The 15,084-nt window shown below is 40.1% G+C and overlaps 1 protein-coding gene across 2 annotated transcripts in view; it reads right to left on the reverse strand.

Annotated features, from left to right (window-relative positions):
• Positions 1-11,528: 11,528 nt before the first annotated feature.
• The window catches only part of TENT4A (terminal nucleotidyltransferase 4A), a 40,005-nt gene continuing 36,449 nt past the window's right edge, over positions 11,529-15,084 (reverse strand). The window contains exon 12 of one of the 2 annotated variants that reach the window (XM_081950769.1): positions 11,529-14,348. In XM_081950769.1, coding sequence (XP_081806895.1) covers positions 14,172-14,348 — 177 coding nt within the window. In that variant the 3' untranslated portion in view covers positions 11,529-14,171. Of the gene's footprint in view, positions 14,352-15,084 lie in introns of both variants that reach the window. The other variant, XM_081950768.1, reaches the window with a different exon arrangement.

The following is a 15,084-nucleotide window of genomic DNA, read 5'->3' on the forward strand; positions in this document are numbered from 1 at the left end:
GAAAAATTGGATTACAACTGGTAGCAGCAATGTGTCTCTCCCTCTCCCCCCCTCCTTCAGTCCTTCACTCCTATCTAGTGATTGTTTAGATTTTTTCAGCTTAGAATTGAAGTGATATGTTTATCAGAAAGGACAGAAGTTAGTGAAAGCTGATAAAAATGATAAAATTTGCATTTGTTTAGATGACTTCAAAATAAAAGAATCGATATACCAAATGCTCCATGAAGTTGACAAAATAGTAGGTAACCAAGAAAAGGCAGAAATCTGTGGCTACTCTTTTGGTTCATTTTTTGTCAACAAAAAAGTATGTGTTCCATCAGGAAATTGTGAAAAGCAGGAATGAAGCTTGAAATTGACTGAAATATTATCAGCAAATACCTTTATGCTTTGAATGATTTGAAATCTCCAGGACCACTTTAAGCTATTGAACAATTCTAGCACAAACCTTAATATGTTATCTCTGAGAAACACAGAAGAACTGATGAGGTGCCATAATACTGGGAAAAAGAAAATATTGTTGAAAAGGGAGAAAAGGAACTCTGGCAAACTAAAGTCAGACTTTAGTCAGTCTGATATTGATATCTTGGAAAATTCTGTATCGATCATAAAATATCGATCTATAAGTGTCTTAAAAATAATGTGACAATTACTAGAATAGATTTGTCAAAACAGATCTTGCCAGACTACATCTATCTAATAATTTCAATAACAGTTGTGAGAATAATGTATCTTGATTTCAGGAAAATAGATGACAAATTCATTTTGACTTCTAATTTTGCAGTCTGTCATTCTTGTAGTCTCATGCCTCTTAGATGACATGGCAATTAAATGGATACATAGATTACTTGCAAATCATACTAGAATGCCCATCTATGACTCAGATCAAACTGGAGAGCTATGGGGCGCCAAAAGGATCAGTTGTGGGTCTTGTACTCTTCAAGATTTTCAGTAATTATTTAGTGAAAGAAGGGAATATTTATCAAAACTGCAAATGATACAAGATTGGGTTGGACAGCTAGTACCATAGAGCACAGAAATTCAGATCAATTTTAACATATTAAATGAATTAGGGGAAAATAAAATTGGGGGGAAGAGTTCATTTCATTTTATCTATTTAGAAAACAAATGCATATGTGAGAATGGGTATTCTGGCCATTGTAATGATACTTGTAAAAAGCTGATTGCTGATTACAAGTAGAATATTAGCCAAGTTTGACAAATAGAGCTTTAGGCTGTAGACTATGGAAAGGAATAATTTTACTTCTTCCACTTTAATCAAATCCAACCATATGGATACAAGACATTTGAAATGGTTCAAAAGAGGCAAGAAGAATGATAAGAATCTAGAAACTCTTATGAAGAGAAAGAAGTATGCTTAATCTTAAGAGGAGAAAATATGAAAAGATTCCATATGAAGAGATTAAGAAATGTACACATTGTTCCCTTATTTCTCATTCTGGAATACAAGCTATAGAATAATGTTATAGGAAAGCAGATTCAATATCGAGAAAAGTTAAGGGCCTGCAATTAGAGAGGAAAAACTAAATGCATTGGTACAGAATAGATCCATGATGGCGAGCATATAGCACGCATGCCACAGGTGGCACACAGAGTCCTCTCTTCAGGCATGCCAGTCGTCGCCCCAGCTCAGCTCCACCATGCATGCATGCACGCCTCCCGCTGGCCTGCTGATTTTTGGGTGTCTACCGTGCATGCACGTGGGGCGGGGCGCAGATGGGAGATGTGCATGCATGTGTGGCAGGAGTAGGTTGCTGTCAGCATTACTTCCAGTTTGGTACAAGTGTGCATGCGCAGTTGCCCATAAATAGGTCTGCGCATGCGCAGAACATTAAAAAAAAACATGCCACACCGACCAGGGAACCAGTTCGGAGGCGTGGCAGGCCTGGGTTGCTGCTGGTTCCGGTGACCCAGGCCGGCAAACCACTACCAGTTCAGGCGAACCAGTCCGAACCGGCAGGAACCCACCTCTGATGTGAGTTGTGCGTGCATGCACAGCATCGTGTGTGTGTGTGTGCAGGGGATGGGGAGACCACGAGATATCATCTGCGCATGCGTGCGGGGGAGCATGATGGGGTCATGTGCACATGCAGGGGGGCTGCGTGCAAATGTGAGGGGGCATGCACACATTGCATTATAGGCATACACACCACTATTGCGTCTGCGCTTTTGGCATGTGGCGACAAAAAGCTTAGCCATCACTGGAATAGATAGTACCTGGCTCAACAGTAGTAACTGTGAGAGAGATTTAGTTGTCCTACTGGACAACCACTTAAGTATGAGCTAGCAATTTGCTGCAACTGCCAAAAAAGCTAACACACTCCTGGGCTGCATGAATAGAGGGATAGCATCAAGATTACAAGAAGTGATCACACCACTTTCTACTGCCCTGGTTAGACCACTCTTGGAATACAGCATCCAATTTTGGTCACTATGATATGAAAAAGAGGTTGAGACTCTGGGAAGTATGCAGAGAAGAGCAGCAAAGGTGATAAAGTGTCTAGAGGCTAAATCGCATGATGAACATTTGTGGGAGCTGAGTATGTCTAACCTATGAGAATAGGGTTAAGGGGGACATGATAGCAGTCTTCCAATTTTGAGTAAGGGGATTTACTTATTCTCCAAAGCATCAGAGGACAAGAAGTCATGGGTGCAGGCTTCATAAAGATAGATCCAGCCTAAACAGGAAAGATGTAGAGAACAAGACCCAAGGGAGGAATTTGGGAGGCAAGTCAAAAAACGAATAATAATTGAAATATTAAAACCGGCAAGAGATGATGGATAGAGGAAATGTTTTGTAACATAAGATGGTTTTACTAGGAGCTAGAATAGAGGCAGACACAAGAAATAGGGGAAATATTATTATGCATATTTTTAATATAATATATTAAAAGTAGGAGCTAGATATAAAGATTAGAGGTTGAAAGATGGTGATATTATGTATGTTCTAATGATATTGTTATTGTTATTAGAGTGGGGGACTAAATGTTGAACAATTAAATAATGAAGGCTTATATTTTAATACAAATATGTATAAGAATATTATAATTACATAAGTATGATTTAAATAACAAATAATATTAATACTATCATTACTACTTGTATTCAAATGAATGAGACCCAGATGCCTCACTGTTCATGTATTGATATTGATGTAATAAAAAGAGAGAGAGATCCAGCTTAGAATTAAGGAGAAATTTTCTGACAGTGAGGACAAATAATCAGCTTGTCTCCCAGAGATATGGTTGCTCCACCACTGGAGCTGTTCAAAAATAGATTGGGCAACAATTTGACTGGGATGGTGCAAGGCTCCTGCTTTGAGCAGGGGGTTGGACTAGAAGACCTCTGAGACCTTCCAGCCCTTTGATTCTATGACTGAATGTTGAGGACAAAAATCCAAATTCTAAGAGCAGTTCAGCTATGGACACAATTAACCAAGTTTTTTTCCACTAGATATGTTTGCTACATCTGTTTGTGGTGCTTTAATCTGGATTCATGTACTGTACAGAATTGATTCTACATCACTACATTATCTGAACTCACAGGACGTCAAGGCTGAGTATGAGCCTGGATAACAAGTAGTTGTTCCATACTACTGAATGTCTATTATCAATTATATACAACCTTCCAATTCAGAGGCAGAATACTTCTCAAAGTCAGCTGTTGAACACCTGACTAATCTCATGCCTATTGGAAACAAAATACTGGACAAGATCACCATTTCTTAAATTTAATATATTGATTACTTTGGATTCATTCTGCTAACAGGAAGGAGGCTGGGGGGAGAAGGGCTCATCAAGGGTTGGTGGAAGGATGTAGACCTATTAGATCTACAGATTAGTTTAACCCAAGTGATTAATGGATTATGATGGGGTCCAGAGAGAGCTTGGCATTTTCCCTGAGGACGCAATAGAGGACAGAGTGACTGCTGATAATGGGCCTATGACAAGAGCCATGGATCAGATTGAGTGTATGTGCTTCTCATCATGCAATCTAGGGGTGGCTTTTCTGAGGGGCTTCAAAATTTAAATTCCAGAAGAGACGCTTAGAGAGCCATTGGAGAATCTTGAATTCAACAAACAAGGCTAAGACTAGGGGAAATACATTAGGGTCATAAGAACAACAAACATACTTGCCATTCTCTGAAAAGGAGAGCCATTCTGAATATAGAAGCTCTTTTGTCAGCAGAGTCATTGCTATTCACAAGAGTACTTTTAGGGGGAAAAAAAGAATTCTGCCCATCTGACGTAATTAGGATTCTAAAAGTTTCTCAACTGGTTTCTACACTTAAGGGACTTAGAGCCTGCAAGGACAAACCAATGTTTCCTGTTTGAACAAGTATTGCTGTTTTAAGGCCTTTTCAAACAAGCATCACATGCCACTTGCAATGGCATTCATTTGAACCACAACTGGGGCGGTGGTAGCTCCAAGCAAAACAAATGTGAAGAACTGCCGAGAAGCATCAACAGAAAGAAGGTAACCAAGAATAAAGAACCGTCTTAGTAGCTGCTTTGCAGGGAAAGAGAAAATGCGCTTTAGCTCTCTTTCATTCCCTGGTTACATGGGAATGAAGGTATAGCATATTTCCCTCATTTTGACCTATAAGGCTTTCTCCTTTATTTTGGAATGAACAGACCAAATCACCATGGACCCAAAATACCATCATTTGATCATTCCTATCTATTCTGCTGGGGGACAGGGTTGTCAAAAAAATTTGTTTTAAGTCAAGGGGTCCCTCAGGAAGAGTTCATAAAGTCAAGATGGTAAGGCCATTGATTTTGATGGATGGATGCCATCTTGACTTTTTGACTCCCTTTCCTCCATTCATACGACTGCCCTCAGCCTTGGTTTATTACCCAAGGCTGGGAAGGGTTTGGGGGGGGGGAGCTTGATTCATTTCAATTTCTATGGGGAAAATAGCAGAAGGGAGTATTAGGTATGTTCACCACGAGTTACTTATAAAGTAATAAAGGAGGAATAAAAATCTAATAAATATCAAGATTGTGTCTCAGCATGTCTGCATTTCATTTGTATTCTGTCCGTATTCAGCATTTTTATTTCTTGAAATTTATTGTGTGATTTAAACAAAAAGCATTTTACAGGTTATCTGAATTGGATTCAGAGTCAGGGAAACTTTTAAAAAAGCAACACAAAGAATAAAGATGCAAAAACAGATTGGGAGAGCAGTACATTTATAGAGCAGTACAGTATAAGAAAGGAAAGCTAATGCAAGAGTGCCCTCTTTCTGTAGCAAGACCAATAAGAGCAAGAAAGAAAGATAAATATCTTTAAAATCCTTGTAAACATTTTGCATTTGACCATATTTTAGTTAAATGCCATGTTCTATTATTTCCTTACTTCTCATTAGTTAGTGAATATACACAAGATGAATTTAAGCCAATTGTAATTCTCATGTAATATATAATTATATGAAATCCATTCCTAAGACTGTCTTCTCCCCCCACCCCCAAAAAAAACCTCCTTAAAAAAATCCAAAAGCTTGCATATTTGTTTAAGCAGCAATCCATAATAGAACAGTGACAGTGGTATGATAACAAGAGATTGGAATCTTAAGTACAGCAATAGTATAATTCTCTTGCCACAGCACTCTGTAAACCTGATATGGGCTGAAATGTTATATAATAGGTCTATCTCTGTCTCTCTCTGCTCAGTGTGTGGGTATTTGTGGGCGCGTGTGCTTTCAAGTCAGCCTTGAATCTTGGCAACTATATGGACAATTTCCTGCAGTTAGCAATATTTTCAGAAGTATTTTACATTTGCCTGCTCCGTAAGGCTGAGGCTGATTGACCCAAAATCATCCATCTGGCTTGGTTTCTAAAGCAGAGCTAGAACTCATGATCTCCTGGTTTCTAGGCTGGTGTCCTAACCACATCAACCTGGTGCCCTTTTCATTGCAGGGGGTTGGCATAGAAAGAATTCAGGAACATTGGCTGACTGCAGAGCCTAAGTTTAAAGTAAGTGCATCGAACTATTAGGCTGAGTGTATTCCCACAAGGTTTCGGGTTTTGTTTTGTTTTTGCTAAACAAACCTTAAGGAATGCACTCATAGCTGGCTAAGCAGGAGAAGATAAGGAACAGGAACAAGGAAAGTCCAGTGTGGATTGTTAAAATATATCTTTCCAGATTGGCAAATGAAGGAATCATTCAACTCTCTTCTTTCCTCACATTGAGCAAAACATTGTACAAGTTTACCTTTGCTCTGAAAGAATGGGGGGATTGCCAAAGCAGCATTGAGGAAACCACAACCAAGAAACCTTGAGATGGCAGAAATTCCTAGCCATGGGATTCCAATCACCCACAACTCTGGAGCAACATTCTTCTTGTCTCCTCAGGAGTAGCTGAACTGAATGTTCTTTGGTTTGGTTTACCAAAATCTCTGAAAGCAGCAGAGCATTATAAGATTACAGGGATGACATCAACCTCATTAAACAGGCCTGAATTTTTACAGACTGATACTTGCCTGAGAAAGACGTTGCTTGTAGTTTTGATGCTTTTTTTGTAGCAGCTATTTATTTAGAAAACATTTGTCCTCTTTTTTAATGTGTAATTTTCTAAATTATAATGTCCATATATTCCAGAGCCCATAAAAAGGATACTCCAGTAATATTTGTAGTTTCAGAGTAATTTAATGAACAGCTACAGATATACTGTATTCTGTGTGATATATTAACACCTATGAAAATGAACCAATCTCAGCATTAAAGATAAAAAATTGGGGAATTGTCCCAGCAACCACAGTGATTAAGAGTTAATACCCATTCCCTTTTGTTTCCATAATTTCTTAATTTTAATTGCTCACACAAAATTAATATCATATAGAGGTAGTCCTTGACCTAATTGGTTGTTGGACCAGAATTTCTGATGCTAGGCAAGGCAGTTAAGTGAGTCATGTCCAATATTATAACCTTTTTATCACAGTTAAGTAAATTATTACACTTAAATGAATCAGTCATTAAGAAATCCAGCTTTCCCCATTGACTTTGTCGGAAACTGTCTGGGAAGATCGCAAAGAGTTATTACATGACCGAGGGACTACATGCTGGTTGCCAACCACCTGAATTTTAATTACATGACGCTGGGGATGCTGTGATAGTTGTATGTGCGAGAAATACGTAGTTGTCACTTTTTTCAGTGCCTTTGTAACTTTGCAGAGTCACTAAACCAATGATTAAAAGTTAAAGATACCTGTACTTCTCAAAGTACTTTTTATACACCAGTGATGCTCAGAAAGCTTGAAGGATAAAGAATATGGTTGCTATACTAAGAGAAAGTTGGCACCAGTCATCCTTACTTTTAATCTTAGACCTAACTCTGGAATACTTTTGGACTTTCTTCTTTCTTTCCCACACTCTCTTTTTGTTACACTGTGTGGGCTGAAGAGTTCTGGACCATCAAAATCTTACCTATTATTTTCTTTGTTCTTAAAAAAAATGATGAGCTATGGAATTTTATTTTTTCCTTATGCATTAACATTATGCTACATTTGTATTTAAATGTATTTATCAGAAATAAGGCAATTTAAAATTTTCTTTAAAATATGATATATGTTAAAGGTAGGTAATTGTACATTTCTTTAGGCAAGTATGTTTTTTTAATAAGAATAAACTTTATTGGGACAGTTACGCATAGGTAGTTCTCAATTACTGACTGAAAAAAAACCCTAACAACTTCATTGCAAAAATGCAATTGTTCAATGGATCATCACATGACCGTGGCTTGTAACTTTCTGCCACCTTCTCCATTGATTTTGTTGTTGAAAAGTGGCTGTGAAGCTCACACCTGGTGATCACCTAACTTCAGGATGCTGCAACCACTGTAAATACCTGCTGGTTGTCAAGTGTCCAAATTATGTTCACATGACTGTTGGCATCCTACAATAGCCACAATTTCATGGACCCATGGTCTCTTTTTTATCATATGCCATAACTTTGAACAGTTACTGAATGAGTGATCAGTGAGAACTACCTGATTATTTTAATGTCAAAAAATTAAAAATTAAGATTTCTCCCCAAAAAGCATGCAGCGGGTCATGTACATATGACTATTGTTTAAATACCTCGTCGTGAGATGGGGCCCAGGGAGGCAGTTGGGCCTGCTGATAGTATACCTGGCTCCTCGCTATACTTCAGCGGCCCTGCCCGAACTCCTTGAGCTGATCTCATCGGTGGCGGTTGAGACCCCCAAACTTTTAGTGATGGGGGATTTTAATCTGCCGTCGATGGGAGAAGCGTCTGAGGGGGTTCGGGAGTTCATGGCTTCCATGACAGCCATGGACCTGACCCAGTTAATTCAGGGCCCTACTCACGAGGGAGGCCACACCCTGGACCTTGTTTTTGTCTCTGGCCAGTGGACGAGTGATCTGGGAATAGGGGATCTAGACACTATTCCCCTGTCATGGTCGGATCACTCACTTCTCCGGCTGGACTTCCCTGGTGCTACCCCCCGCCGCGAGGAGGCGGAACTGGAAGGTATTAGATGGTTCCGCCCCAAGCGCCTGATGGAACCGGATAGGTTCCAGACAGAACTTGGGCCACCTCCTGTGGACCTGACCCGCCCCCGAGTAGAGGACCTGGTGGTCGCATGGAATAGTGCGGCTACCGGGGCCCTAGACCGGGTGGCGCCTTTGCGGCCTCTCCTGCGGCGAAGAACCACCCTGGCACCTTGGTTTACCGAGGAGCTAAGGGTGATGAAACGCCACAAGAGACGCCTAGAGAGTCGTTGGAGATCCTCCCGTTCCGAATTTGACCGAGCACAGGCACGAGCATATTTGAAGACGTACCTTGTGGCACTAAGAGCGGCCAAACGTCAACATTGCGCTGCTCTTATTGCGTCTGCAGATAACCGCCCTGCCGCCCTGTTTCGGGTGACCCGTTCCCTCTTGTTTGAGAGATCACGGGAAGCCCCTTTACAGGGTAGAGCAGAGGAGTTTGGGAATTATCTACAGGACAAAGTCGCTCAAATCCGGATGGGATGGACCCCTTTCAGTGGTTCAGTAGAGACGCCCGTTGCGAGTCTTGAGGGACCGCTTTGGGAGGAGTTTGACTCGGTTGCCATCGAGGATTTGGACAGGTTGCGTGGACGTCTGCGACCCACCACATGTTTATTGGACCCGTGTCCCTCCTGGCTTGTACTGGCATCCTGGGAGGTCACGCGTGACTGGCTCCTGGGCCTGGTGAACGCCTCGCTGGGTGAGGGGTCTCTACCGGCCGCCTTGAAAGAGGCGGTGGTGAGGCCCCTGCTCAAGAAGCCTTCCCTGGACCCAACGGACCTAGTCAATTATCGTCCAGTCTCCAACCTTCCTTTTTTAGCGAAGGTTGTAGAGAGTGTGGTAGCACAGCAGTTCCCACGTCACCTGGAGGAAAATGATTATCTAGACCCGTGCCAGTCCGGCTTCCGACCCGGGCACAGCACGGAGACGGCCTTGGTCGCATTGGTTGATGATCTCTGGAGGGCCAGAGATAGGGGTTGTTCCTCTATCCTGGTCCTATTAGATCTCTCGGCGGCGTTCGATACCATCGACCATGGTATCCTGTTGCACCGGCTAAAGGGGCTGGGAGTCAGAGGCACCGTTTTACGGTGGTTTGGCTCCTACCTCTCTGGTCGGACGCAACGTGTGTTGACAGGGGAGCAGAGTTCGACCCGGAGGCCACTCACATGTGGAGTGCCACAGGGATCGGTGCTCTCGCCTCTCCTGTTCAACACATATATGAAACCGCTGGGCGAGATCATCCGTGGTTTTGGAGTGGGATATCATCTGTATGCTGATGATACTCAGCTATACATTTCCACTCCGAACCACCCCAATGAGGCCGTCGAAATGATATCCCGGTGTCTGGAGGCCGTACGGGTCTGGATGGATGGCAACCGACTAAAACTCAACCCTTCCAAGACGGAGTGGCTGTGGCTTCCGGCCTCCCGGTTCAACCAGGTGCTTCCATCTCTGGCCATCGGGGGCGTCCAACTAGCCCCCATGGAACAGGTGCGCAATTTGGGCGTCCTCCTGGATACCCGGCTGTCCATGGATAACCATGTAACAGCCGTGGCAAGGGGGGCGTTCCATCAGGTTCGCCTGATGCGCCAATTGCGCCCCTTATTGGACCGGGATGCCCTACGCACAGTCACCCATGCGCTAGTGACGTCTCGCCTGGATTACTGCAATGCTCTCTACATGGGGCTTCCCTTGAGATGCACTCGGAGACTACAATTGGTCCAGAACGCGGCCGCGCGGGTGATTATGGGGAGGACTAGATACTCCCCTGTAACACCTCTCCTGCGCGAGCTGCACTGGCTGCCTGTGGTCTACCGAGTGCGTTTCAAGGTTTTGATTATGATCTTTAAAGCGCTCCATGGCACAGGGCCTAGTTATATGCAGGATCGCATCCTGCCCCACACATCCCTACGACCAATTCGCTCACACAGAGAGGGACTTCTCCGGGTGCCGTCCGCCAAACAGTGCCGGGGGGCGACACCCAGGAGCAGAGCCTTCTCTGTGATGGGCCCAGCCCTATGGAATGACCTCCCCCGTGACATCAGGATGATTTCCGATCTCCGCTCCTTCCGTGTACAGCTGAAGACCCACCTCTTTCAATTATCCGGCCTGGCTCAATCGCAATCGTAATTTTCCCATTCCTCCAAACTGTTTTTTAAATTGTTCTTAAATATTAATTTTATTGGGTTTTTACAATTGGGGTATTTTAAAGCAGATTTTTAACTGTCTATTGATGTAATTTGCTTCCTCCTCCGTGTATGTATGTGTGTTGTGTGTGTATGTACGTTTGGTGTTGTTATATATGTTTCATGTTATATGCTCCATTGTACGCCGCCCCGAGTCCTACTTGGAAAGGGAGCGGCTAATAAATCTAAATTTATTATTATTATTATTATTAAATACTACCGGTATGAAAATGGAGCATTTCTAAGAGCAGTTAAAATAGTATTAAGATTACTGCTAGCATACTTATACAATAATAGTGAAGCCTGAGAAAAATGTAGTTCATGTCCCTTGAAAATCTAGCCAAGTCTAGAGGAGTATTTCATTAACTGAAATTTGAAAGATTTATTCACTCACGCATACACGTTTTGCAACATCTTGCAACTTTGCTTTAATATTTCCAAAATAATTTCAATACACTGCTGATATAGTTCATTAATTTTCAATGTGATAGTTGTAGCCACAAAGTTACACTGTATAAAAATTGCTACCAAAATCTTAAAAGAAAACCTTGTGGAGGTTTACTCAAGGAAATTGTTCTGAAATAACATCAGGATTGGCTCACCTCAATCCAGATCAAAGACAATCTCTCTCAGATCATTAAAAGGGCTAGCTATCTCTCATGATCTTTTTATAAATGTCTTAGTATGATTTGGTTAGACACTCTAATACATGAAATACTGGATCAAATGGAATTTTGCTTTGATTATAAAACAGAATTGTGATAACAGAATGAAAATAAAAAGATCACAATGACAGATGAAGAACACCATGGACATACCTGCCTTGAAAATTTATTAAAAATCAAAGAATACAAAACTTCACATAAAAATATGTATTTTTAGCTTCCCACATTGTTATTACACACAAAAATGAACATGATATTTTAGCAGTCATCCACAGAGGCATAGAAGGTAACCAGCGTGATAGCCATTGCAATTTATGGTTAATCATGACTGAATGGGACATGATATCTGCTTAAGATAATCCTGCTTTTAAATGGAACTATTTAGAACATCGATATTTCAATAATGTAGATTCATAGTCAATATTGCTAGCATGTAGAATGATTATAGGTTTATAATCAGCCCTTGAATGGTTTATTCAAGTTTAGATCCCTTCCTATACCAAATTCTACTACGAGCCTTTTATAAGGTTTGAAAAATAATCATAATAAAAACACTGATTCCACTATCAAGCAGAGCTGAAGTTTTGGCAATTCGCAGTCTGTTTATTCTTTATTTGTTGTCCAATTGCTGTTCACGTGACGTATTAACAATCAGAGGTTCATAATATTATCAAATGTTGCTTTGGAGAAGGAAGGAATTTTGGGTAGAGGCTTTTTTTTAAAGGTGGGTAGCATAATTAAGGGGCTTTAGTATGGAGTTGAGGGACATAAATAACCCGTGTATATCTAGAACATAGTTTTAAGGTTCAAGAGTTATTTCCAGAGGAAATAATATATAATCTGTGATAAGGAATATGACAGGGCAACTTGCAGGTAGAGATAAACAACCACAGTGTACATTTTCAGTAACTTTCACGTTTATATTTACCTTAAATTTGCAAATTTTATATATCTTTCCATACAGATGCTGGCTAGTATAGTAAACCTTGTATTTTATGCCTGTCTTTCTGATTATCATACAAGCAATTTAAAAGATAACACTAGATCAAGATGAATTGTAGTCAAAATATGTGCTACTCTGCTTTGGAATGTTGCAATCTTTTCTCTCATGATATTCAAAGGCCTTGCATTTGTTTTGAAAAAAAATCTCTAGCATGAGCTACATCAGCTTCTGACCATTCTGTGTCAAATATTCGCTGCTTAAGAAAATTCATTTCCATGTACAATTTAAGATGTCAAGACAGAATTTCTTCAAGCAGAATTACTAAACACAGTACTTTCCAAATTTTAAGAATTTATATTTCAATAAAAGGGGGGGGGGGAAGCATAGAAAGATGGAGTAAGTGATAGTAAGAAACATGGTACTTTTAAAATGCAGGGTAAGTTTATACACAATTTGGGGCTTTAGAATAAAGCAAATATGTTGCCATGATGATACACACTTGCATAGTATATCTGTATGCACCTTTAAATCAGTTGCCTGCCATACAGATAATCCCAATACCACTGGGTGGGCTGTGTCTTTACAAACAAGAGACTTAACACATCAGAATGCATAGAGAAGCCAGAAGATACATTTTTAGGTAGTTGCTCTCAACAGAACTAATGCAGGCTGTTAATCAGATTCCTGAATGGAATCACTACACATTCCTTTCTCCACATTCTTCAAGTTGGATGCTTTATTTAACAATGGTCCAAGCAATCAGAAGGTAAATAAAATTGATGAACTGGTATTTGTAATTTGCAGTTAAGGGTCAGGGAGATATATAAACACACACACCACACGCACACACATTACATACACACACACACACACACACACACACACAAACACATATATCCCTGACTCTTTACTGATATATATATATATATATCCCAAACTTGATTTGTAATAGTAATTTTTGTCCAGCTGTAGAAAATATATTGAAGATTCAAATTTTTGTACATCATCCCCACTAAAATAAACATGAGATCTGTAAGAGCATTAAATGGCATTGTATCTCATAAGATTGAATTTAGCATTACATGCCAGATTAGTAAGGTAACTAGTCAAAATGCCCTTTAACTCAAATCATTATTATAAATACTTAAGCCAGACCAACAGTTCTTCTACAAATCAGGAAGCTTCCAATATTATTAGCTTGATGTGTTAAAATTGATTGCTTAGCTAATCCACCAGAAGCATGAACCCAACTTAGAAAATGCAACTTGGGAAAGGATCTGTAAAAAAAGAAAGAAAAGTTTTCTCTCTCACGCACACACACAGACATAAACAGATGTGTGTGCATATGTGCACACCCTCAGTTTCATAAATATTTTCATGATTAAAACATTCCAAGTTATTGCACGTTATGTTTGATGTAAGTAAGGCAACAAAACCATTTTTAGAAGGAATGGGAAGGTGGTGAACAATGCCACAAATGAAGTTTTGTAATGGAAATAACATTCAAGCAACCCATTATCCTTCCAAGAAAACAAAACAATTATGAACAAATGCAGCTACAGCAAAGTGCCATAGCATTTATGGTCCTCCCAATAATCTTACCAGAGCTGTTTCAGCACTGTAATAATCATGGATAGGCAGAAGACAAACTTCCACAGTTAATAAGGCTTCACGATAAGCACAATTATTTCTTTTAAGATGGACTCCACCACCGCACACGAAACATGCAAACATTGGATGCAGATATTTGGCAACATCCACAGACAGATGTACTCAGTGCTGGTCTCAAATCCTCCCAGAGCAGTATCACACACACTGCATTAGTCTAAAGAGGACTCTGAAGTTGTCCATTATCTGCTAAGGCTAACAGGCAAACTGTCCCTGTACTTCTTTCTCCTCCAAATATTACGGTTGTGTTGGTGATGACCTCTGTTGCTAACTGGCTGCCTTACAGCTCCATTACTGGCAGAATTGTATCCACTGCCTTGATTATGAGCTCCTTTCACAGTAAACTTCACTCCATTGTGCTGCTGAAAACAAAAGAAATATTTAATATTACTGTCAACTATTTAATATTATTGCCAATGTTTCATTAATGTTGTCTCATGAAGTCCTTAAATAATGAATTTATACTTATGAAAAAGCAGTACAGTATTCAGACATCTACAATCAAAATTTAAAGAAAGTTGCATTCAGAAAAATTAAAATAACACTAAATTACTTCGAAGAATTTCCATGAGAAGAGCCAATCAAAGAAGATATTAGGTCTGCTCTTATCGAATGTTAAAGGATCATTTCTCATCTACTGTGCTGCAAAAGAGATTTTTAGGAGAGGAAATAGATGATACTAATTTACAAAATATTTCATTTTTCAACCATTCTGAATTTGCTGAGCTTAATTGTATTTTTCTGGATATCTTAGAACTATGGCTTGGCAAATCTAATACTTTTGGAGAAATTTTCACTTGATCTAAAATCAGATAGAAATCCTACTGATTCCTCCCAAGATGGCTGTTGAACAGTAAGAGGTTTTTTCTCTCTTACCGACAATCTCCTGTTTTTGCTGCCAAAGCTGTTCCACTGGGAGTGCTGCTTCCTGGATTTGAATGGAAGCACTTAGGAATGATCCATGAGTTTTGGATGGTCAAAGACCTATTTGAGGAGTCTTGAAGATTTCAGCTCCCTCTGGAAACAATCGGAAGTCACTGGGGTTTTTAACATTCACTGTTTCAATTTATTGTTTTATTTTGTTTTTTGCTGTTA

Source organism: Natrix helvetica (genome assembly GCF_964273705.1).
Source record: "Natrix helvetica genome assembly, chromosome: 4".
Lineage (NCBI taxonomy): Eukaryota > Metazoa > Chordata > Lepidosauria > Squamata > Natricidae > Natrix > Natrix helvetica.